This window comes from Diaphorina citri, unplaced genomic scaffold (assembly GCF_000475195.1).
Source record: "Diaphorina citri unplaced genomic scaffold, Diaci psyllid genome assembly version 1.1 scaffold623, whole genome shotgun sequence".
Lineage (NCBI taxonomy): Eukaryota > Metazoa > Arthropoda > Insecta > Hemiptera > Psyllidae > Diaphorina > Diaphorina citri.
This window is the reverse complement of record NW_007378056.1, coordinates 64176-85191: the sequence shown is the minus strand read 5'-3', so window position 1 is coordinate 85191 and position 21016 is coordinate 64176. Positions and strand designations below refer to the sequence as shown.

General features: G+C 37.8%; 1 protein-coding gene across 1 annotated transcript in view; it reads left to right on the top strand.

The window, feature by feature from the left end:
* Positions 1 to 17748, top strand: part of LOC103510614 (T-cell leukemia homeobox protein 1-like) — a 20972-nt gene extending 3224 nt beyond the window's left edge. The window contains exons 2-3 of the mRNA XM_017444647.1: positions 2689 to 2881; positions 17718 to 17748. Of these exons, the coding sequence (XP_017300136.1) occupies positions 2689 to 2881; positions 17718 to 17748 (224 nt within the window). The remainder of the gene's footprint in view (positions 1 to 2688; positions 2882 to 17717) is intronic.
* Positions 17749 to 21016: the final 3268 nt, after the last annotated feature.

Genomic DNA, 21016 nt, shown 5'->3' with positions numbered 1-21016 from the left:
GACAAGTGCCTATAACTACCTACTTCTATCGATAAATCGATATTTTTTTTTTTAAATAAAAAATATCGATTTATCGATGGAAGTAGGTAGTTATGAAAGAAAGAAGAAAGATCAACCATGAGAGCAATCCATCAAAAAAAGTAAACTTCGTTTCGTCAAATCCACTAATTTCTACAGACGAAATTTTGCTATCTCCACTAACATTTAAACAATAACGATCATGATTGGGAGTTTTGTCATCTCCACTAATTTGTACGGAATAATGATTAGTTTACATTGTACAGTGCAGTGTGGGCTTTGGCACATCCTCTATGCAAGAGAGAGAGAGAGAGAGAGAGAGAGAGAGAGAGGGAGAGAAATTTTGCATACTTGAAAAGTGAAAACCAAGTCATTTTGTCTCTTGAAAATTAATTTCTTTGGGTTGAAGTTTAAGTTTTGTATTGACATGAAAGGGCTACCGGAGAAGTAGATGGATTATGATTATGACGGGCGCCATCTTGTTTTTAGTAGATTATTATCGAAGCGCCCTTTCTGTTCTACAAACTACTAAAAGCTCGGCGTGAGACAAGTGCCTATAACTACCTACTTCTATCGATAAATCGATATTTTAAATAGAAAGAAAGAAGAAAGATCAACCATGAGAGCAATCCGTCAAAAAAAGTAAACTTCGTTTCGTCACATCCACTAATTTCTACAGACAGCTCTCTCTCTCTCTCTCTCTCTCTCTCTCTCTCTCTCTCTCTCTCTCATAATATTGTGGGTAATGGAAACTTTCAAACTTTGAAATTTAGTGGAGACGCCATCAAACCATATGTATACTGTTTAGCACTAGGTTCGTCCAAAGAACCAATCATTCATGATTTTAAAACTCCATCCGACAAGGACCAAGGACTCTTTTGTCTTCAAGAGCTCAAAAAACATCGATTGCTCAACTTTTACTTAAACTGTTTGAGATCTATTAAATCTCAATTATCTTCCCGCTCTCTCTCTCTCTCTCTCTCTCTCTCTCTCTCTCTCTCTCTCTCTCATAATATTGTGGGTAATGGAAACTTTCAAACTTTGAAAATTAGTGGAGCTGGAGACGCCATCAAACCGTATACTGTTTAGCACTAGGTTCGTCCAAATAACCAAACATTCATGATTTCAATACTCCATCCGACAAGGACCAAGGACTCTCTTATCTTCAAGAACTCAACACACATCGATTGCTCAACTTTAACTTAAACTGTTTGAGATCTATTAAATCTCAATTATCTTCCCACTTGAGTAGCAATGTAGGTACATAGCATACTTATATCTTGAGAAGCATACTTATCTCCAACCTACATGTGTCGATATTTACAGCGCGTTTAATCTTGACATCTCATTTTAATTTACCCTATCCAGGAGTTACGAAACGAAGGTAATAGAGGTACCTCTAATGGGTATAATAACCATTCAATCCGCCATCTTTAAGTTGAAATGTGTGTACCGCGTAGGACTCGCGAGCTCATTAGGAGGCTCGCAGGTTGTACCATTAATAACCATTCAATCCGCCATCTTTAAGTTGAAATGTGTGTACCGCGTAGGACTCGCGAGCTCATTAGGAGGCTCGCAGGTTGTACCTGCGGAGGCTCGCAGGTTGTACTTGTACTGCGGATGTTAGATCCCCCGCAGCCTAGGCTTCTGATTGGTGGGATCGGCAGCTGTTGCTGTACAACTGGTTTATAAATGAGGTTCCTTTATTTTACCGTCTGCTCAAGGGGTCTCTGTTGGATTTATAGACTCCGCTTGGCGTAAAAAGTGAGCATTGTGGAGTCGTAGATTTGTATAAGTTGAAAGCTTTTAGAGCCGTTTGCCCGTACACCCCATAATTTGTCAAAATACATGAGACCTTGGTTAGACTGGTGGGGTAAAGGGACTTTTCATAGTCCTATCCCAGCAGGATAAACAAGGTATATTCTATTCTATTCTACACCTAAGCCTCAATGCTGTGGGGTAAAGGGACTTTTCAGTCCTATCCCAGCAGGATAAACAAGGTATATTCTATTCTATTCTACACCTAAGCCTCAATGTGGACTTTTTGTGGAGTCTCTCGGGACACCAGATCCTAACATACCGAACTCTCCTCTCTGTTTCAGCAGCTTTCCCGATCACGCGTAAAAAAAAAAAAAAAAAAAAAAAAAAAAAAAAAAAAAAAAACGTAGCGGCGTAGAACTAGAATATGTTTATAAATAAGGAATTAAAATAAAATATTTATCCTGATAATATTGATCGATTATAAATAAAAATAAATACCTATCTACCTAAATAAAATAGTTTCCAATCAAAAGTAGGTTATTATTGGTAGATACTTAAAGTTGGTATCAGTTATTTGAAACCCATTAAATTTAAATAATATTTCATTTAATTCAAGATCCATTTCAACTTAAAATTTCCATCAAAATATTGTCCTACCGCCCTCAGTTATAAAAACTTAAATTTCCGGAACCTACTTACTTTTAAGTCTTTTTTGGTACCGAACCAGAAAAAAAAAAAAAAACTTTCAAACAGACCGCTTGGTCGGTGGTTTTTTAAAGTCAAATGATATTGATCACGCGTCGAATCGGACACCCGTACCAAAACCGGACGCCGCCCAAGCGGAAAAAGCCGCGGACCTCGTTCACACGATTGCAGATCGCTGAGCTGGAGAAGCGGTTTCATAAGCAGAAATATTTGGCGTCGGCGGAGCGCGCCGCGCTCGCGAAGCCTCGTTCACACGATTGCAGATCGCTGAGCTGGAGAAGCGGTTTCATAAGCAGAAATATTTGGCGTCGGCGGAGCGCGCCGCGCTCGCCAAGAGTCTGAAGATGACCGACGCTCAGGTCAAAACGTGGTTCCAGAACAGGCGGACCAAATGGAGGTGAGTGTTTGTTTTGTTTTGAAACCTTCTTTTCAGGCCCTTTTCCTTTGAAGGTGTGTCCAAATCCAAACATATAGTCGTCCGGCCGTTGATCGACAAGGTAAATCTATATGTTATCGAGGCAGTGTGGACGGTTCTGTCGGCATTGATCGATGTCAATCGATGGCCGGTCGACCAAGATTTTTCTAACAATCAGATTGACCGATAGATAATTTGCACAGTTTTGCGGGGTACTCACAGAACAAAAATTTTACACAGTCTTACGTCCACTACACACGTACGATTTTTCTTACGATCAGACCATAAGGTTTAGAATTTCATAGCCGTCCACAGAGCAGTCGATCGACGGCCGGTCGACTATGTGTGGACACACCTTTACATTACAGTTCTGTTGATCGCCTTCTCAGGTATTTAATTTTCTATTATCTAGTTTCTATGTAGCACAAATTACAACACAGTCTTACGTCCACTACACACGTACGATTTTTCTTACGATCAGACCATAAGGTTTAGAATTTCATAGCCGTCCACAGAGCAGTCTATCGACGGCCGGTCGACTACGTGTGGACACACCTTTACGTTACAGTTTTGTTGATCGCCTTGCCAGGTATTTAATTCATTCTATTATCTAGTTTCTATCTAGCACAAATTACATTTTTTACTGAAGATACCAAGATAGTTTGCAGAAGGAACATCGTCCTGATTTGTACCTTGTCACGAATTAATTACCTCATTCTGTGAGCTATTATTTTGTACAATTAACAAACCAATTACTTACCAACCCATCTTTTCTACTTACCAATTACTTACCTACCTAATCTACATAGTTTATAAAGTCATGATGGCCAATTGTACTTGTAAATACCCAAACCAATTACTTACCAACCCATCTTTTCTACTTACCAATTACTTACCTACCTAATCTACATAGTTTATAAAGTCATGATGGCCAATATATACCTTAATGCATTGTCGATGCGATCTAGTAACTTTCATCAACCTTATTTATTTATTTAATTATGTATTTATTTTATTTACTTGACCAAACAATATTTACCTATTTATTTACTTCATTCCTACCTACTTACCGGACCTACCTAACCTAGCCTAACGTTAAGTACCTACCAGTGACTTACCTTCCTGTCCAACTTACCTACCATTCTGATTTACCTAACTATCAAGGATATATTATGTAGGTATTTATACCTACTAATTTGCATGCAAATCTCACGCTCGACTTCATTCCTACCTACTTACCGGACCTACCTAACCTAGCCTAACGTAAAGTACCTACCAGTGACTTACCTTCCTGTCCAACTTACCTACCATTCTGATTTACTTAACTATCAAGGATTTATGTAGGTATTGTACCTACTAATTTGCATGCAAATCTCACGCTCGGCTACCAAACCGTAACTTTGGGGAGGTGTCTGGTGTTAGAATGAGACTGAAAAGTCCCTTTACCCCAGCTAGGTCATGCTAGGTATACCTTATTTACATTTGGGTTTATAGTCTCATGGCAGTATTTGTTTTAACCTCGGAGAATGAGACTGAAAAGTCCCTTTTCAACAGCCTTTGGGGAGGTGTCTGGTGTTAGAATGAGACTGAAAAGTCCCTTTACCCCAGCTAGGTCATGCTAGGTATACCTTATTTACATTTGGTTTTATAGTCTCATTGCAGTATTTGTTTTAACCCCGGAGAATGAGACTGAAAAGTCCCTTTACAACAGTAGTTTTCAAGGTATTATTTGTTTACAGTTGGGTTTGTAGTGTTATGTTGAAGTATTTGTCAACCTCTGAGAATACTCGGAGACTGTTCGGGCATAGTCTTCGAGAATGGTCAGAAAAGAAACACTTTGACATGAAATTGGTTAATCCAGCTAATACTTAGTTCTTGTTTCTTATTTGAGGTAGGTACCACTTGTGAACTGCACAGTGTAGGTATGTACCTACTTTCATCAAATCCATTAGATACTTCATCACAGGTCACACTGATGTTCCATGGTTAAAAACAATGAAATGACTTCAATCTAAAGCCCCGTGCACATAGATAGCTGCTTTACATATCATAACTATCAGGTCGATAATAATACACTTTATAGAATCCGTGCAGGGCCGTTTACCAGGGGGGCCTCGTTTGGTCCTTTTTGGCCCCAGGCTTCTCAAATAGGCCCTTTGCAAGGTTTTCCCCTGGAAATACTTAAAATACAAGTACCTGAGTTGTATTGACCCTATGTAATATAGCAAAAAGTAAGCAGTATTCTATTCTAGAAGGGGAATAAAAATGTTGCCAGCCTAGGTAGCTTGGAGCGCAGCGCGCCAGCTTGTAAGCGCTAGATCGCGATTTCCGGCTGATGTGAACTTCATCCTAAACAGATAAGGCTCGTTCTCGGAACGGCTGGCTTTCTCCTCTCCTATCCTCCTTCTCTCTTCGATTGCGGGACGACAGGACCTTTGCTGTTACAGTTCCCTTTGTCAAACCTCTTTAAAAACAAAAATAATAAAAAAGTTACCTGGAGGGGATAGCCCTTCGTTGGGCTTTATTCATCCTAAACAGATAAGGCTCGTTCTCGGAACGGCTGGCTTTCTCCTATCCTATCCTCCTTTTCTCTTCGATTTCGGGACGACAAGACCTTCGCTGTTACAGTTCCCTCTGTTAAACCTCTTTAAAAACAAAAAATAATAAAAAAGTTACCTGGAGGGGCTAGCCCTTCGTTGGGCTTTAAAAGGCCCTGAATTTTGTATATCACTACTATATGTATATCTGTTTAATAAAGATATAGTTTTCAGGTATAATTACGGTCTCATGAATCCCTATGATGCGGTTTTAAACGATGAACTTTAAAGTTGGATGTTTCCTCAAATCTTTATCTTTAGTAGGAAGCATTTATCCTTTATCCTTACTCGAATTTTGGTTAGTACTGTTAATTCTTTAAGAAAGATCAAAAAAAAAAAAAAAAAAAAAAAAAAACATTAAAGTCAAAATATTAAAAGCATCCTCAAACATCGGTCGCACGGACAAACGGACCGACAAACACACGTTTGGTGAAGTACAAATTTAATCAATCGATAATTAATCAATAAAACCGGTTGAGAGGAAACCGTCGGTTGCAACGTTTGGCGGCTCAACGGGATTTTTTTTTTTTTAAATAGAATGTAGATCGGAAGTCCTGTCATTTTTTTTTTTTTTTTTATATTTATTGGGATGTACTTCGAAGGCATTCATTAGTCAATAAATAAAATACGAAAGGGGTTTTTTTTTTTTTAAAAAAAATTTCCTGTCTTTTTTTTTTTTTTTTTTTTTTTTTTGAGATGTACTGCCATTCATAGAATACATACAAAAATATGTATTCCGTGCTAAATGGGGGCAAAATTGTTGGCAAATTTATTATAATATTTCACCTCCGTGGCCGAGTGGGTATCACACTAAGCCTGGAGGTCCCGGGTTCGATTCCCGGCGGGGTCGAAGTTTTTTCGGCTCTATGCTTGGAGTTCAGGATGCACTCAGCCTCTTCAGAACAATTAAGTAGCTACTTTAATCGAGTTGTGAACAATGGTGGCATTACCAATGTAAAAAGATTCTTGATAGATGGAAAGTGATTGCAAACAAAGCACTTCCATAGTAATGCTGTCATACTCACTAAAGTTGTGAAAAAGATCTCTGCTTTTCCACAAAGGTTCATGATTTTATTATTATTTTAGTGGATGTGACACATTTCAACCAACCGATCTCGTTCACACCCGACACAAGCCAACTCCTGTCGCTTTTGTTCAGGTGTTGAGGTTCGATTCCCGACCACACCGCGGTATTCAATCAAACAAATACATTCGAACTTTGAGTGAACATAATTTTTACATTAATTTTTCATCGCATTGTGAACGTTCATAAAAAATTACCTACCTAGGTATATGACATATTATGAGGAATTATTGAACATTTCGAACAAATATTGGTGATACTTTCTTACAGGGACTTACGTACTTATATCAATATTGTACCTAAGGCCTAAGGTGTATGTTGGTCTAAAAGTGATTTGGTTAGCTGTCCTAATGTAGCAGTAAGTTTTAGGTCGGTATCATTGCTACGAAATAAAAGTTCCGGTAAAACAGCCATTTACCAATGTAAAAAGATTCTTGATAGATGGAAAGTGATTGCAAACAAAGCACTTCCATAGTAATGCTGTCATACTCACTAAAGTTGTGAAAAAGATCTCTGCTTTTCCACAAAGGTTCATGATTTTATTATTATTTTAGTGGATGTGACACATTTCAACCAACCGATCTCGTTCACACCCGACACAAGCCAACTCCTGTCGCTTTTGTTCAGGTGTTGAGGTTCGATTCCCGACCACACCGCGGTATTCAATCAAACAAATACATTCGAACTTTGAGTGAACATAATTTTTACATTAATTTTTCATCGCATTGTGAACGTTCATAAAAAATTACCTACCTAGGTATATGACATATTATGAGGAATTATTGAACATTTCGAACAAATATTGGTGATACTTTCTTACAGGGACTTACGTACTTATATCAATATTGTACCTAAGGCCTAAGGTGTATGTTGGTCTAAAAGTGATTTGGTTAGCTGTCCTAATGTAGCAGTAAGTTTTAGGTCGGTATCATTGCTACGAAATAAAAGTTCCGGTAAAACAGCCATTTAAAAAAAAAAAAAAACTATAAATTTTTTGAACATTTATTTAAATGTTCCTATTTATCTACCTTGTTTAAGATATTGATAATTATTTAGAATAATATTTTGCAGTGCTGGACGTCATGACATAATTCCATGTTCCCAGTGGCTCTGCAATAATAATTATATCTAAAAGCTACTACTTTTCGGTCTTTCTTTGTGGTTAGTTATTCCAACAGCCTTTTCACTAGGTCAACCAGCCAAGTGTTACCTAAACTTGATACCTCTTAAGAGTTGTAATTATTACTTACCACAAAGTTATGTGCAATTAATGTGCCATTTAAAAGACTCAGTCAGACTAAACAGAGAGAGAGAGAGAGAGAGAGAGAGAGAAAAAAACGTAGCTGCGTAGAACTAGAATATGTTTATAAATAAGGAATTAAAATAAAATATTTATCCTGATAATATTGATCGATTATAAATAAAAATAAATACCTATCTACCTAAATAAAATAGTTTCCAATCAAAAGTAGGTTTTTATGGGTATAGATACTTAGAGTTGGTATCAGTTATTTGAAACCCATTAAATTTAAATAATATTTCATTTAATTCAAGATCCATTTCGACTTAAAATTGCCATCAAAATATTGTCCTACCGCCCTCAGTTATAAAAACTCAAATTTCCGGAACCTACTTACTTTTAAGTCTTTTTTGGTACCGAACCAGAAAAAAAAACTTTCAAACAGACCGCTTGGTCGGTGGTTTTAATAAAAGAGTCAAATGATATTATTAACAGTTTAAAACTTAGATCACACTTGTAGTTTTGAGCGGTTCTTGGTAACTTTTTGTGAGAAAGTGAGGTCCTAGCACAATACTCACTTGGGTACTCACATTTTTCCAGACTCACCAGCCTAGTTAGCTTGGAGGGTAGCTCGTCTGCCTTGTAAGCGCTAGCTCACGGGCTCGATTCCCACCCGGGGCAAAATTTAAATCTCCTTGGAAGTTTTTTGTGTGCCTCATTTGTTTAAAAGTACCGAAATTAATGAGCTTTATCCAAACATTTAGCCCCCTTAAAATCTAACACCGCTCCCTCTCTCAGAGGACTTCGAGGGAGCAATCGTATCAATTGGACTCCGCTGGTCACTACTTAAATATTTTTTACACTCACAAAAAAAAAGGTATAGAATTGAAAAACCATTAACATGTGTACAAGATATATGCATTAAACACCAATTAACCCGACACTGGGTCGTTCATCTCTTTTGAAATATGCCCCATGGATAGATTGGGGGCCTGTTCCAATTGGAATTGACACTAATAAATGAAATAGGTACCTACCCACCCAATAGACCTAAAGACGTAAATGAAGAAAAAGGCCTATAGTAAATGTAAGGAATGACGAAAAAGAATCAGAATCAGAAGAAGGAGAAGGAAAAGGAAGGAAGGAAGGAAGGAAGGAAGGAAGGAAGAAGAAGAAGAAGTAGAGGAAGAAAAAGTTGCAATAAAAATAAGGAATAATACTTAGTAGAGAAGCTGTATTTGTAACTTTGTGGGTAGGAGGTACCCACCTATAAACAAGTTCAAAAATAAGGAAAGTAAAAAAATCTATTGTTGAACCTACCCCAAAGTAAGTAAATAGGTAGGTACCTCAGGCATTCTCTCTCATTTAACCTTGTTTTCTATTCCTTCCCCCTTAAAATCAATATGCTTCGTCCCCCCTACCGCTCTTCTACGAATCTACCCAAAACAGTTCTAATCATCGAGTATCTATCTATTTTTCTACACGTGGGGGGCAGGTGCCGAATTCGGGACCCACCTGTCCGATTTTCGTGAACCGGACCCCATTCTAGGGACAGTCGGGGACAGATTGCCTCACTTCCCGTCAGCTAAAGATTGTCTGATAGGATTGTTCTCTAGTTAGAGATCTGGTCTTGTTTGAGGGATTTGGATCTCTTTTGGTTTACAAAATAATAGAGGCCTATTTGGATCTCTATGTCATTGTATCTCTTGAGGTTTACAAAATAATGTACAGGTTAGGTAATTGTACTTTTTTTTATCTTTATGGGTCTGTTTTAGAGATCTAATGCCATTACGAGTAGGTACCTAGGTACCAGTAGTATGTCCTTAATAAACCTAATAAATATTATGAACTACCTCGCGAGGGTACTTAGTAGGGACGTTATAGCTATGAAAGGGGTTTTGTGTGTGTTAGGGGGCGGCTGAGGTATTGGGGTTCTGAGGTTCGACCTGGCTGGAGAATTTGTGAAGACATCAAGAAATGGAAAACAAGGTTAAATGACAGAATTTCTGATGACCGATTTTTTGCCCTTAAATTCTTAAATAATAGAAGAGATTGTTCTTCTTTTTTAGGCGAGATGTGAGATTTGAGATTTCTACTTTAAAATTTTTATAACACCTCTTTTCAGAAAATATTTAATTAATTCCAATTTTAACTTGTAAATTACATAGCTACCAAATTAGTTGTGCAATAAACTGAGAAAGAGGATCCCTACGGGGCCTTCAAAGGCCTGATTGAGCCAAAAATCAACTGAATATGTATTTAAGAACTTAATTCCTATTTATGGTTGTATTTCCAGTTTATTATTATTTCCAGTCTCCCCCAAGTAGACATTAAATTCAAGAGCCGCACTTCTGATAAACAATTTCAATATAAATTAGATAGCAATAAAATATAAATCGTTTAATTCCTTCTCTTTATTTATTTATACTTATCTACTATTAATTGATTTCAATTTACATATCTTTAATTCCTGTAGTCTATAGTCTTTTTTTTAAACCGATGTTTTTCAACTTTGCTTTTATCTTCGACCGCCAATTCTTTTGTAAAAGATAAACTTCTTAAAAACCTTTTAAAATTTTTAAAATTATTTTGAACTTTTTTTCCTTCGTCGTCCTCGTTTTTAATGGTAAAAGTTTTCAACAAGGAGAGCATAGCATGGTCGGTATAAGATAACGAATGCTTTTATCTTCGACCGCCAATTCTTTTGTAAAAGATAAACTTCTTAAAAACCTTTTAAAATTTTTAAAATTATTTTGAACTTTTTTCTCCGTCGTCCTCATTTTAATGGTAAAAGTTTTCAACAAGGAGAGCATAGCATGGTCGGTAAGATAACGATTATTTATGCGGAGGGAAATGTGAAGTATTACTCAATAGAGTGGCCTTATCTAATGTTTCTTTTAAAACATTCGATTAATTATAAGCATTGTCGGTTCAAATGGTCCGAGCTGCTGATCTCGTGGCTTTACAATCGTCGGGATGATGGATCGAATGCGGTGGTTGTCAAGAAATTTCGAAGAGTTCTTTAAAGCTTTTCCTATTTTCCTTTCTCTCGCTTCTCTTTTTCTTTTGTCCCAATGATATTATTAACAGTTTAAAACTTAGATCACACTTGTAGTTTTGAGCGGTTCTTGGTAACTTTTTTTGTGAGAAAGTGGGCTCCTAGCACAATACTCACTTGGGTACTCACATTTTTCCAGACTCACCAGCCTAGTTAGCTTGGAGGGTAGCTCGTCTGTCTTGTATTCTTTTAAAACATTCGATTAATTATAAGCATTGTCGGTTCAAATGGTCCGAGCTGCTGATCTCGTGGCTTTACAATCGTCGGGATGACGATTCGAATGCGGTGATTGACAAGAAATTTCGAAGTGTTCTTTAAAGCTTTTCCTTTTTTTCCTTTCTCTCGCTTCTCTTTTTCTTTTGTCCATATTTTATCGACTTTTATTGGTACTCTCTTTGAGAGTTTCTCTTCTTTTTCTACTTCTCCTTCTTCTACTTTTCCATTCTCTCTACCCTTTTTCTCCTCCAAGTTCTCCATCTCCTTTCAAACGTTCTCTTACTTTTTTCTTCTCCTTCTAGCTCCCTCCTTTCTTTGTCTTCCATTTCTCGTCCTTCCCTTCCTCTCGATTCTCTCTCCTTTTTATCTTCAAATCCCTTTCCCTCTCCCTTTTTATCCTTCTTTCTCCTTTTTCCTCTTTTCGTCTCATCCAAGTGCCCTGTCTTCTTTCTCCTCCTTATTATCCTCCTCTCCTCCTCTCTTTTGTCAATATTTTATCGACTTTTATTGGTACTCTCTTTGAGAGTTTCTCTTCTTTTTCTACTTCTCCTTCTTCTACTTTTCCATTCTCTCTACCCTTTTTCTCCTCCAAGTTCTCCATCTCCTTTCAAACGTTCTCTTACTTTTTTCTTCTCCTTCTAGCTCCCTCCTTTCTTTGTCTTCCATTTCTCGTCCTTCCCTTCCTCTCGATTCTCTCTCCTTTTTATCTTCAAATCCATTTCCCTCTCCCTTTTTATCCTTCTTTCTCCTTTTTCCTCCTTTCGTCTCATCGAAGTGCCCTGCCTTCTTTCTCCTCCTTATTATCCTTACTTTTTTCTTCTCCTTCTAGCTCCCTCCTTTCTTTGTCTTCCATTTCTCGTCCTTCCCTTCCTCTCGATTCTCTCTCCTTTTTATGTCTTCAAATCCCTTTCCCTCTCCCTTTTTATCCTTCTTTCTCCTTTTTTCGTCTCATCCAAGTGCCCTGCCTTCTTTCTCCTCCTTATTCTCCTCCTTATTATCCTCCTCCTTCTTCTTCTTCTCCTTCATCTCCTCCTTCTCTCTCATCGAGTCCTTCTTCTGTGTCTCCTTCATCTTTTCCACCTCCTCTTCTATCACCTCTGTTCAGTTTTGATCTCCTCCTTCTTATTCTTCTTCTCCATCTCCTCCTTCGCATTCATAAAATGATATTATTAACAGTTTAAAACTTAGATCACACTTGTAGTTTTGAGCGGTTCTTGGTAACTTTTTTTGTGAGAAAGTGGGCTCCAAGCACAATACTCACTTGGGTACTCACATTTTTCCAGACTCACCAGATTAGTTAGCTTGGAGGGTAGCTCGTCTGCCTTGTTAGCGCTAGCTCACGGGCTCGATTCCCGCTTGGAGCGAACTTTATCCTAAACGATCTGAACAGAGAAAGATCGTTCTCGGAACAGCTGGCTTTCCCCTATTCTGTCCTCCTTCTCTCTTCGATTTCGGGACGATGAGATCTCCGTTGTTACGGTTCCCTCTATCAGGTCTCCTTTTTTTAAGTAGGTAGGTATATTTCCCCAAATGAGATTTTGAAATGCCTTCTAACCTTCGTAGCTGTGTAGGGCGGCCAGCAGTGTGGAACATTCTACCGTTTCGGTTTGCCCTCAAAGTTTCCCCACTTAAAATCCTCAAAATTTTCCCCCTCAAAAGATTCTAAGGGGGGATTGAGGGAAGCCCCCTTAAGAGAGAGAGAGAGAGAGAGAGAGAGAGAGAGAGAGAGAGAGAGAAGGAGGAGGACTATTAACAGAAAGGTATTGGGACAAAAATTGATTGAGAAAATGCCACCTACGACCAAAATCATTCGCCTTGTAAGTTGAAATAAATGAACATGTAGAGGTTAATAGAAAGTAAAAAATGAAGAGACGAGAAAATTTAATTATGTGGAAAAACAATTATCTCTTTCAGGAATATTGCGTTTTGTTTATATTTTTGACTAAAGTTTCGAGGGGGGCGTGTGATATCTTAACTTTGTGATAAATTTAACGATCATTTAATATTCATTTAATGTTGCTCTACGAAAAATGCGTAATAACGGAGTTTGTGCGTGAAAGGCTGTCGATTTTTTTTTCTTTCCAATTTTTTTGCTTTTTTCCTTTGTTACTGTGGTCAAACTACATTGAAAACATATATATATATAATCAAGAGATAGGTAGGTAATAGGTAGATATCTAATAGCTCTGTACAGGTTGATTAGGAAGTTGCTATAATGATGGTGCCTTAAAAAAGTGCTTTAATGAACTTCTGGTTTCTGGTTTAATGGGGCTTCCCATTTTTCATTATTATGGTCAAGCAATCAAGCAACATCCGATTAAAACACTACTTGGTATCAGCATTATATCCTTCCATCATTGGTACTTATTAGGTACTTATTATTGGTTCCATTCTGATTGAAGCACTACCTATGTTTGATATCAGTATGGTCTTTTGCCACCATAGATGCTCAGTATGGTCTTTTGCCACCATAGATCTAGTTACTTATTATTTATTTATTGGTCCAATTGGTTCACTATAATAGCTAGCTGAATATGGGCAATGGTTGTTTTAGTTTCAAATTTTGAATCTCATTCCAATCTACATAATTATAAGCTCAATAATTGTTTGGGTCCAATTGTATGTTAGATTGTTTTAAACCAAGCTACCTCATTATTGGTATGTACGGTATACCATTTTACACCAAGAACACACAAGTCTGTAATGGGATACCAAGGATACCTATCTTGTTCCTACTCATAAAACAAACATCAACCAAATGGGAACAGGCAAATAGTTAGTACCAAATTATTATATAAGTATCATTAGATTTTTTTTTTATTATTATTTTTTTAGAGGCTTAATAGGGGGAACTGTAACTGGTAAGGTCTTATCGTCCGAAATCGAAGATAGAAGGAAGACAGGATAGGAGAAAGCCAGCCGTTCCGAGAACGAACCTTATACCGTCAGGATAAAATGCGCCCCTGGCGGGAATCGAACCCCTAGTGCTTACAAGGCCGACGCTCTACCAACCAAGCTAACTAGGCTGACCATTAGATATTTTTGTTGTTGACTCAAAAAATAAGAATCTATTATCTGGAAGAGTTTGAGGAAGCACTGGTGTAATTTCAAATGGTTATTAGACATCTATTACAATTACATCTCCCATGTAATGTAGCATTACACTCCAGTCCAATGCTATATTAGTCCGATACCCAGAGGCGGAGCCCAAGTATGTTCAGATGATGGACTTGAGGTCCAAATTTATCCAAGTATTTTCAGGTGATGGACTTGATTTCCAAATCTTATCCAAAGTATAAAAACTCGTATAGATCCATACAAAGGTACTTCGAAGGAGGACAAAATAACTTTTTTTATAATTGGTTTGATAGAAGGGACTGTAGCTGCTAAGGACTGTATTGTTCCGAAATCCAAGAGAGATGAAAGACAGGATAGTAGACGAAAAGTTTCGATTCCCGTTTTCTAGTGAAGAATTTCTTTTTAAGCCAGATAGCCAGCCTAAGCCTAGTTAGCTTGGAAAGTACCGCTACTGCCTCGTAAGCGCTAGGCCGCGGATTCGATTCCCGCCCGAGGTGAACTTTATTCTAAACAGACAATGTTCGTTCTCGGATCGGCTGGCTTTCTCCTAACCTGTCCTCCTTCTTTGATTTGGGGGGGATAAGACCACCATTCTTACAGTTCCCTCTGTCAAATCTTCGGAAATGAACTCCAAACCACCGGAGTTTATAAGATTAGTATAATCTCACTAGGATACGGATGCTGCTTCCTTTAAGTCTATTCAGTATCAGTTTTTTTTTTTTACCTAAAAGCCTCCCTCTAAAAAGCGCTCCTTCTGTTACCCCCTGTACAACTCCGCCACTGGGTCATCCTGTATAATGAACGGCCATTTTATTTCCATGATCGTACTACGTGCTCGATGGTAATGGCTTAGAAGAAAAATAAAAACTTGCAAATTACGAGGTACGGAATTACGGATTCGTATTTTCGTATAATTCTTCGTACTTCGTAGACTTTCCGCAGCCATTTTCCTAAAGCAATGGTGGTTTTTTAATGACCTCCTGTTATTAGGTAAGTACTAAAATATGTATAGGGACTTCAATAATACATAGGTGGTGAAATACATATACATCTTAGGTATTACCTTGCCTCGGTGGTGTAGTGGTCAAGGCGCTCGCCTGGTAAACAGGAGGGCGTGGGTTCAATCCCAGATAGTTCCAATCTCGCCTCCTTTTTCAGAGGGCGTACTGGCGTACATTTTTTCCAGAGCCTTTTATACTTTCAAACTATTACCATTTTCCAATGATATCTCTTCTCCTGTACCTTCCTTTTTGAAGGGGTTGGGCCTTTGGGAATAGCAAAAATGGATATTGGACTTCTAGTGATACTTGTGGGTACCTACGTGTTCAATATGTCATTCAACTATTAATAACGGGACTCATCTTTTTGGTGTAAAGGCCGGCCACTCACGCGCACACACTGAAGTCTGACAGACCGTCATGCACGTTCAGACGGTCTGACAGACAATCGGAGAGTGAGTGGCTGGCCCAATAGTAGGTATATTTATTTAATTTAATTTTTATAAATTGAAATTATAATTCAAAGTGAAAAGCAAAACGCCCGAGCTTATCGTCTTTCTGAATTATTGAACCAATGAAAAACTACACTTCTTAATCAATTATTGAAAGCCCAATGAAAAATAACTGCACCAGTAAAATAATTTTAATGAGAGGGGAGAAAAACGCGAGAAAAATGAAAATGATTGGCACATGCACGGTAGGAAATAACATCAAAGAATAGGTATTATAATAATATTCTATATCAAAACCTTGTACATAATATTAGGTATATGTACCTAATTGTGGGACGAGCTAAGTCACCGGTTCGATTTTCGCCCGGGCTGAACTTTACAGATAAGGTTCGTTCTCGGAACGGCTGGCTTTCTTCTATCCTCTTTTTCTCTTTGGGACAGCAAGACCTCCGTTTTAACAGTTCCCTCTATTAAACCTCTTGGAAAAAAGCTAATTATAAAGTTAAAAATTTAAAATCCTAGGTAGGTACACTTTTTTTCGACATCCAGTATGAATTCTCTATTTCATTCTAATTACAAAATTTATAATAAGCTCATCACCGGTGTCACTAAATGAATATATTAACAAAATAAAGCCCCCAATGTCATTACTGATATTATCAACTTCCACTGAAAAGTGGACTTAGCCCGTATTATTGATATGAGTGGAATAATTGTTGGATATAATTTAATAAATTCTGGGTAACAGATATGTTTCATCGAATAATGTGGTATTAAAATTATCTAGTTTTTAATTTTCAACGATAATTTTGAAATTTTCACATTTTATTTCATGTTTTATAATTTTTGGCTGTCAGAGGACTTATTATGTTGATAATGTTCTAATTATGTTTAACACTAATGTTTTGTTCTAATACTATATTAAAACTATAGACACTCAACCCTGTAACTTGTAAACGCCCAAGCATTATCTCAATTAGATTTCTTCAACACTTTCAACTAAAACTTGAAATTCCACTCTCGAAAAAATCCCGAATTCCTAATTAAATTAAACCTAACGGATATTCAAACAAATGATTACCCATCAAATACCATAAGAAATATGTACTAAAATAAATGAAATATCTACGTAATAGTTCAAATTTAATATTGAATGCAATTCCATAGTAGGTTTTGTTTAATCAAATAAATATGTAGTAGAAAGTACATAATTATAGGCATTGACTCACATGTCCAGGTATTTTGTTCACTATTGAAGATTTCAAATTCAATTACCCACCTTACTCCCTGCCGACAAAAAGGGAGCCCACACCAAATTTAAAGTTATTTTTATAAAAACTAATAACAGAAAGATAGTAGATATCCGACCCAGTAGGTACTTTTTTTCTTCTAATCTAGTCCAGACAGCGACCTAAGTGAGTAGCGACCAGTGGCGAAATGAGGAGCAAAAATCAAATAATGTTGTAGCCAAATGGTTTGCAGAAAAGTCTTTTATTTTTTTTTGATAGTAATGATCACAGAAAATTTTCTGTGACCAAATAACAAAAAGAAAAAAATCATATTCATATTTAAAAGCTGTGAGGAAGTAGAAAACACGACAAAGAAAAGCTTATTTCAACATTTTGGAATGGAAAAATAAAGGGGAACAGAAGGTTTGAATTATTCATATCGGCAACACTGCATTGTCACGTGATGCTTTTAACCTGTCACTGGTTAGTGTCGTGTCAACAATCATTTGTGACGTCACGGAAATTGAACGGAGTGTTTTTACCCCCGAAAGATGAAAGATGCAAGGGTTAAACCTCTGAAAATAAGGGTAAAGGAACTTGAATAAAAAGTGCTTTTTACATCGAAATATGTACCAAGAAAGTTCTTACTGACTTTATATGTACAACTCTTTCAATACTTTCTGTATAATCCGAAAGACCATACCGAAAGTCACAGAAAAGTCTCTTAAGGAAGCAGCGGAAGCCAGTTTGCGAAATAGTTACTGTCAGTTGACACTTAATCTAAGATAAATATCATTGTTTATTAAAATTATTATTATTATTATTTTAGTTATTACCATTAACGTTTTCTTTTCTTTTTTTCGCAGGCGACAAACGGCCGAAGAACGTGAGGAATGACAGAGTCCACAACCAAATAAATAAACGCGGATGTAGTGGCGTGACAAAACTTCTGATAATTCCATCCATGATAATGATACCTATTACCTACCTATAATCTGGCATAAATATGGTCCCAATGATACCTGTAATGTGGGCCTAATCTGGTCTCATCTTCTTGGAGACCCCAAATCCATAAAAGTTCTCACAATTATACGAATCCATAGGAAGTGCCCTAGACAGAAGGAATAGACACACAGAATGATCTGTGACTTCTTGTCTGCTCTATTAGTGGACGTTAGTGGGATTTAGTGTCTCAATGGTGTCATTACAATCATGGCATGGATCCTAGGGTAGCTATTCGCTATCGCTACTGGATGCTGTGTTGTTGAAAATTACAATCAGTAAAACGTACCTAGAGCTATAGCTATACCCAATGATACCTGTAATGTGGGCCTAATATGGTCTCATCTTCTTGGAGACCCCAAATCCGTAAAAGTTCTCACAATTATACGAATCCGTAGGAAGTGCCCTAGACAGAAGGAATAGACATACAGATCTGTGACTTCTTGTCTACTCTATTAGTGGACGTTAGTGGGATTTAGTGTCTCAATGGTGTCATTACAATCATGGTATGGATCCTAGGGCAGCTATTCGCTATCGCTACGGGATGCTGTGTTGTTGAAAATTACAATCAGTAAAACGTACCTAGAGCTATAGCTGCATACACTTTTTTTTAAGAGGTTTGACAGAGGGAACTGTAACTGCTAAGGTCTTATCGTCCCGAAATCGAAGAGAGAAGGAGCTTGTCACCGAATTGAGGGTGAAAAGAAAACCCCGTCACTGCCAGCCTAGTTAGCTTAGTTTGGTAGTGCGTCTGCCTCGTAAGCGCTAGGCCGCTGGTTCGATTCCCGCCCGGGGCAATCCTATCCTGTGTATGACGTGTATAACACGGAAAGGAATATTGAAAATGATGATTGTTGATACCTACTACCTGGTCTAGATGACTCCCATCAACTCTTTGTGAGATGACTATTGATCCATCGAAATGTCTTGGGAACCAAATCGGCAAATAGATTGATACCTTGTGTAAATCATAGGTGTGTGCTAGATATAGGGGGTTATTTTCGTTTCTGGTTCCCATGCGAGTGACACGAACTTTATTCAGGTCCGGAAATCGATTTGATTGATTTTGTGAAATGTAATTTGAAAGACACTTTATTTTGCCATCACAAGGGGTTGATAAATTGGAAGTCACATTGGAAAGAAAATACCTAGGTGTGTATTTAAGCAAAAATAATCAGGCAGCTAACCGGCTCATGATGTCCTTGCAGGCCGAAGCACTCAGCAAGGGCATGTACTCCGCCGGCGGGCCCCCAGATCGGCCCTCCCACCCCGACAGTGCCCCTCTCAGCGCGTTGCAAAGCTTACAACCCTGGGCTCCGGGGGGAGCATCAATTCACCTGCCTCACCATATGAGTCCGCCTGAGCACGGGACAAGCTCAGGGCCTGCACATCACTTTCTCAGTCAAGCGCCTCCGATGACGTCGCCTATTTGTTAGATTTCATGGAAGTTTCGGTGGGGGGAGCTGAGAGACCCAAGTTTTTTTTTTCTCTCTGAAGAGGACTGAAAATGTTAATTGCTCGGCACATCCTAAACTATTAGTCTACCTGAAAATATTGGCAAAAAAGTTCAGTACCTAGGTATACTGAAAATGTTGGCAAAAAACTTTTGTTTAAGTATTAGTTATTGAAGATCTCCTTCTAGCATTTGATATTTATTTTATATTTGATATTGAACATCTGCGCTTTATAAGCAACGTTACGCATGGTTAGTATCCGGAACCATCAGGGCAATAGTGTTCTGCTGATTCCCGGACCCACTCAAGCTGGGCGAGTTTAATATGAGCAGGCAGATGGAGGGTAAAGCATCCATCACTTAAAACCTTATCAGTTAATCGCTGCAATACCACCTTTTGATAATGTGTAAATATCGTGTGTAAATTAGCTACTGTTGATGTTGTGTTAAATTTCTGTGTCATATAACAAGTGACGTTAAATAATAGTCAATCTCAAAATCTTTCCAGCAAGGGTGGAAAATTTTCCCTGAGTCATAAAGAAATTGTGACAAAACCATCGCTCACACGATTCTCTTGATAACACGGATACCCCCATTGATAACATGATAACATCGGTGGCAGGGGGCAATAATAACAATGGAAAAATACATTTTAAGTTATTATTTGGGAAGTGGTGACAGAAAACTCTTTGTACTGCTCAGCATTAAACCTGAAGGATATCAAATGACAGTAAAACGGGTAATTCAGGAGACAGGAACAATAAAATTAGCTAACCCTTTTCATCTCTTCAGTCAGCCTAGTCAGCTTGGAGGCTAGGGCGTCTGCCTTGTGAGCGCTGGATCGTGGGTTCGATTCTCGCCCGAGGCAGATTTTATCCTGAACAATTAAGGTTTGCTCTCGGAACGGCTGGCCTCCTCTCCTATAATAATTATCTCTTTGATTGGGGATGGCGATGACACCTGAGCAGTTACAGTTCCCTCTCTCAAACCTCTTGAAAAAAAGTCTTTTTAGCCCCGTTTCAAGAGCCATATGAAGTGGATTGAGCTAAAGAAATACCTAACACTTGTGGACAAAGGGTCAAAATGGGCACCTTGGGCAATCTACTAATTGTTAATTGAACTGTGTTTGACTGCCTGAGAATATTCTTTCCAATTTTGAACAGTGTTAAAATAAAAGAAGGAGGAGAAGAAGAAGAAGAAGAAGAAGAAGAAGAAGAAGAAGAGCAATTTGAGCCTGAACACACGCGCTGTATGTTACACTAACTTCACAATACCACTGATAGTATCAATCAGAATAAAGCCGAACAAACACACATTACCCGCGCTGTATGTTACACTAACTTCACAATACCACTGATAGTATCAATCAGAATAAAGCCGAACAAACACACATTACAACAAGTTGTACTCACAAAACAAAAACAGATAAAAACTCAAATTGTTATTGTTTTGAAACAGGATCCTCGTGAGATGACGGAGAATGGAGACATCATTGGAAAATCACTTAAACAAATTGTTATTGTTTTGAAACAGGATCCTCGTGAGATGACGGAGAATGGAGACATCATTGGAAAATCACTTAAACAACACACACTCTCGATAAACTCTCATTCCCAAAACAATCAAATAAAGAACAACAAAGCTTTAACAATAGCAAACTTTGAATAAAGGTTTTCAGAAGGGGGGTGAAAGTTGCGCGCCTTTCCAGTG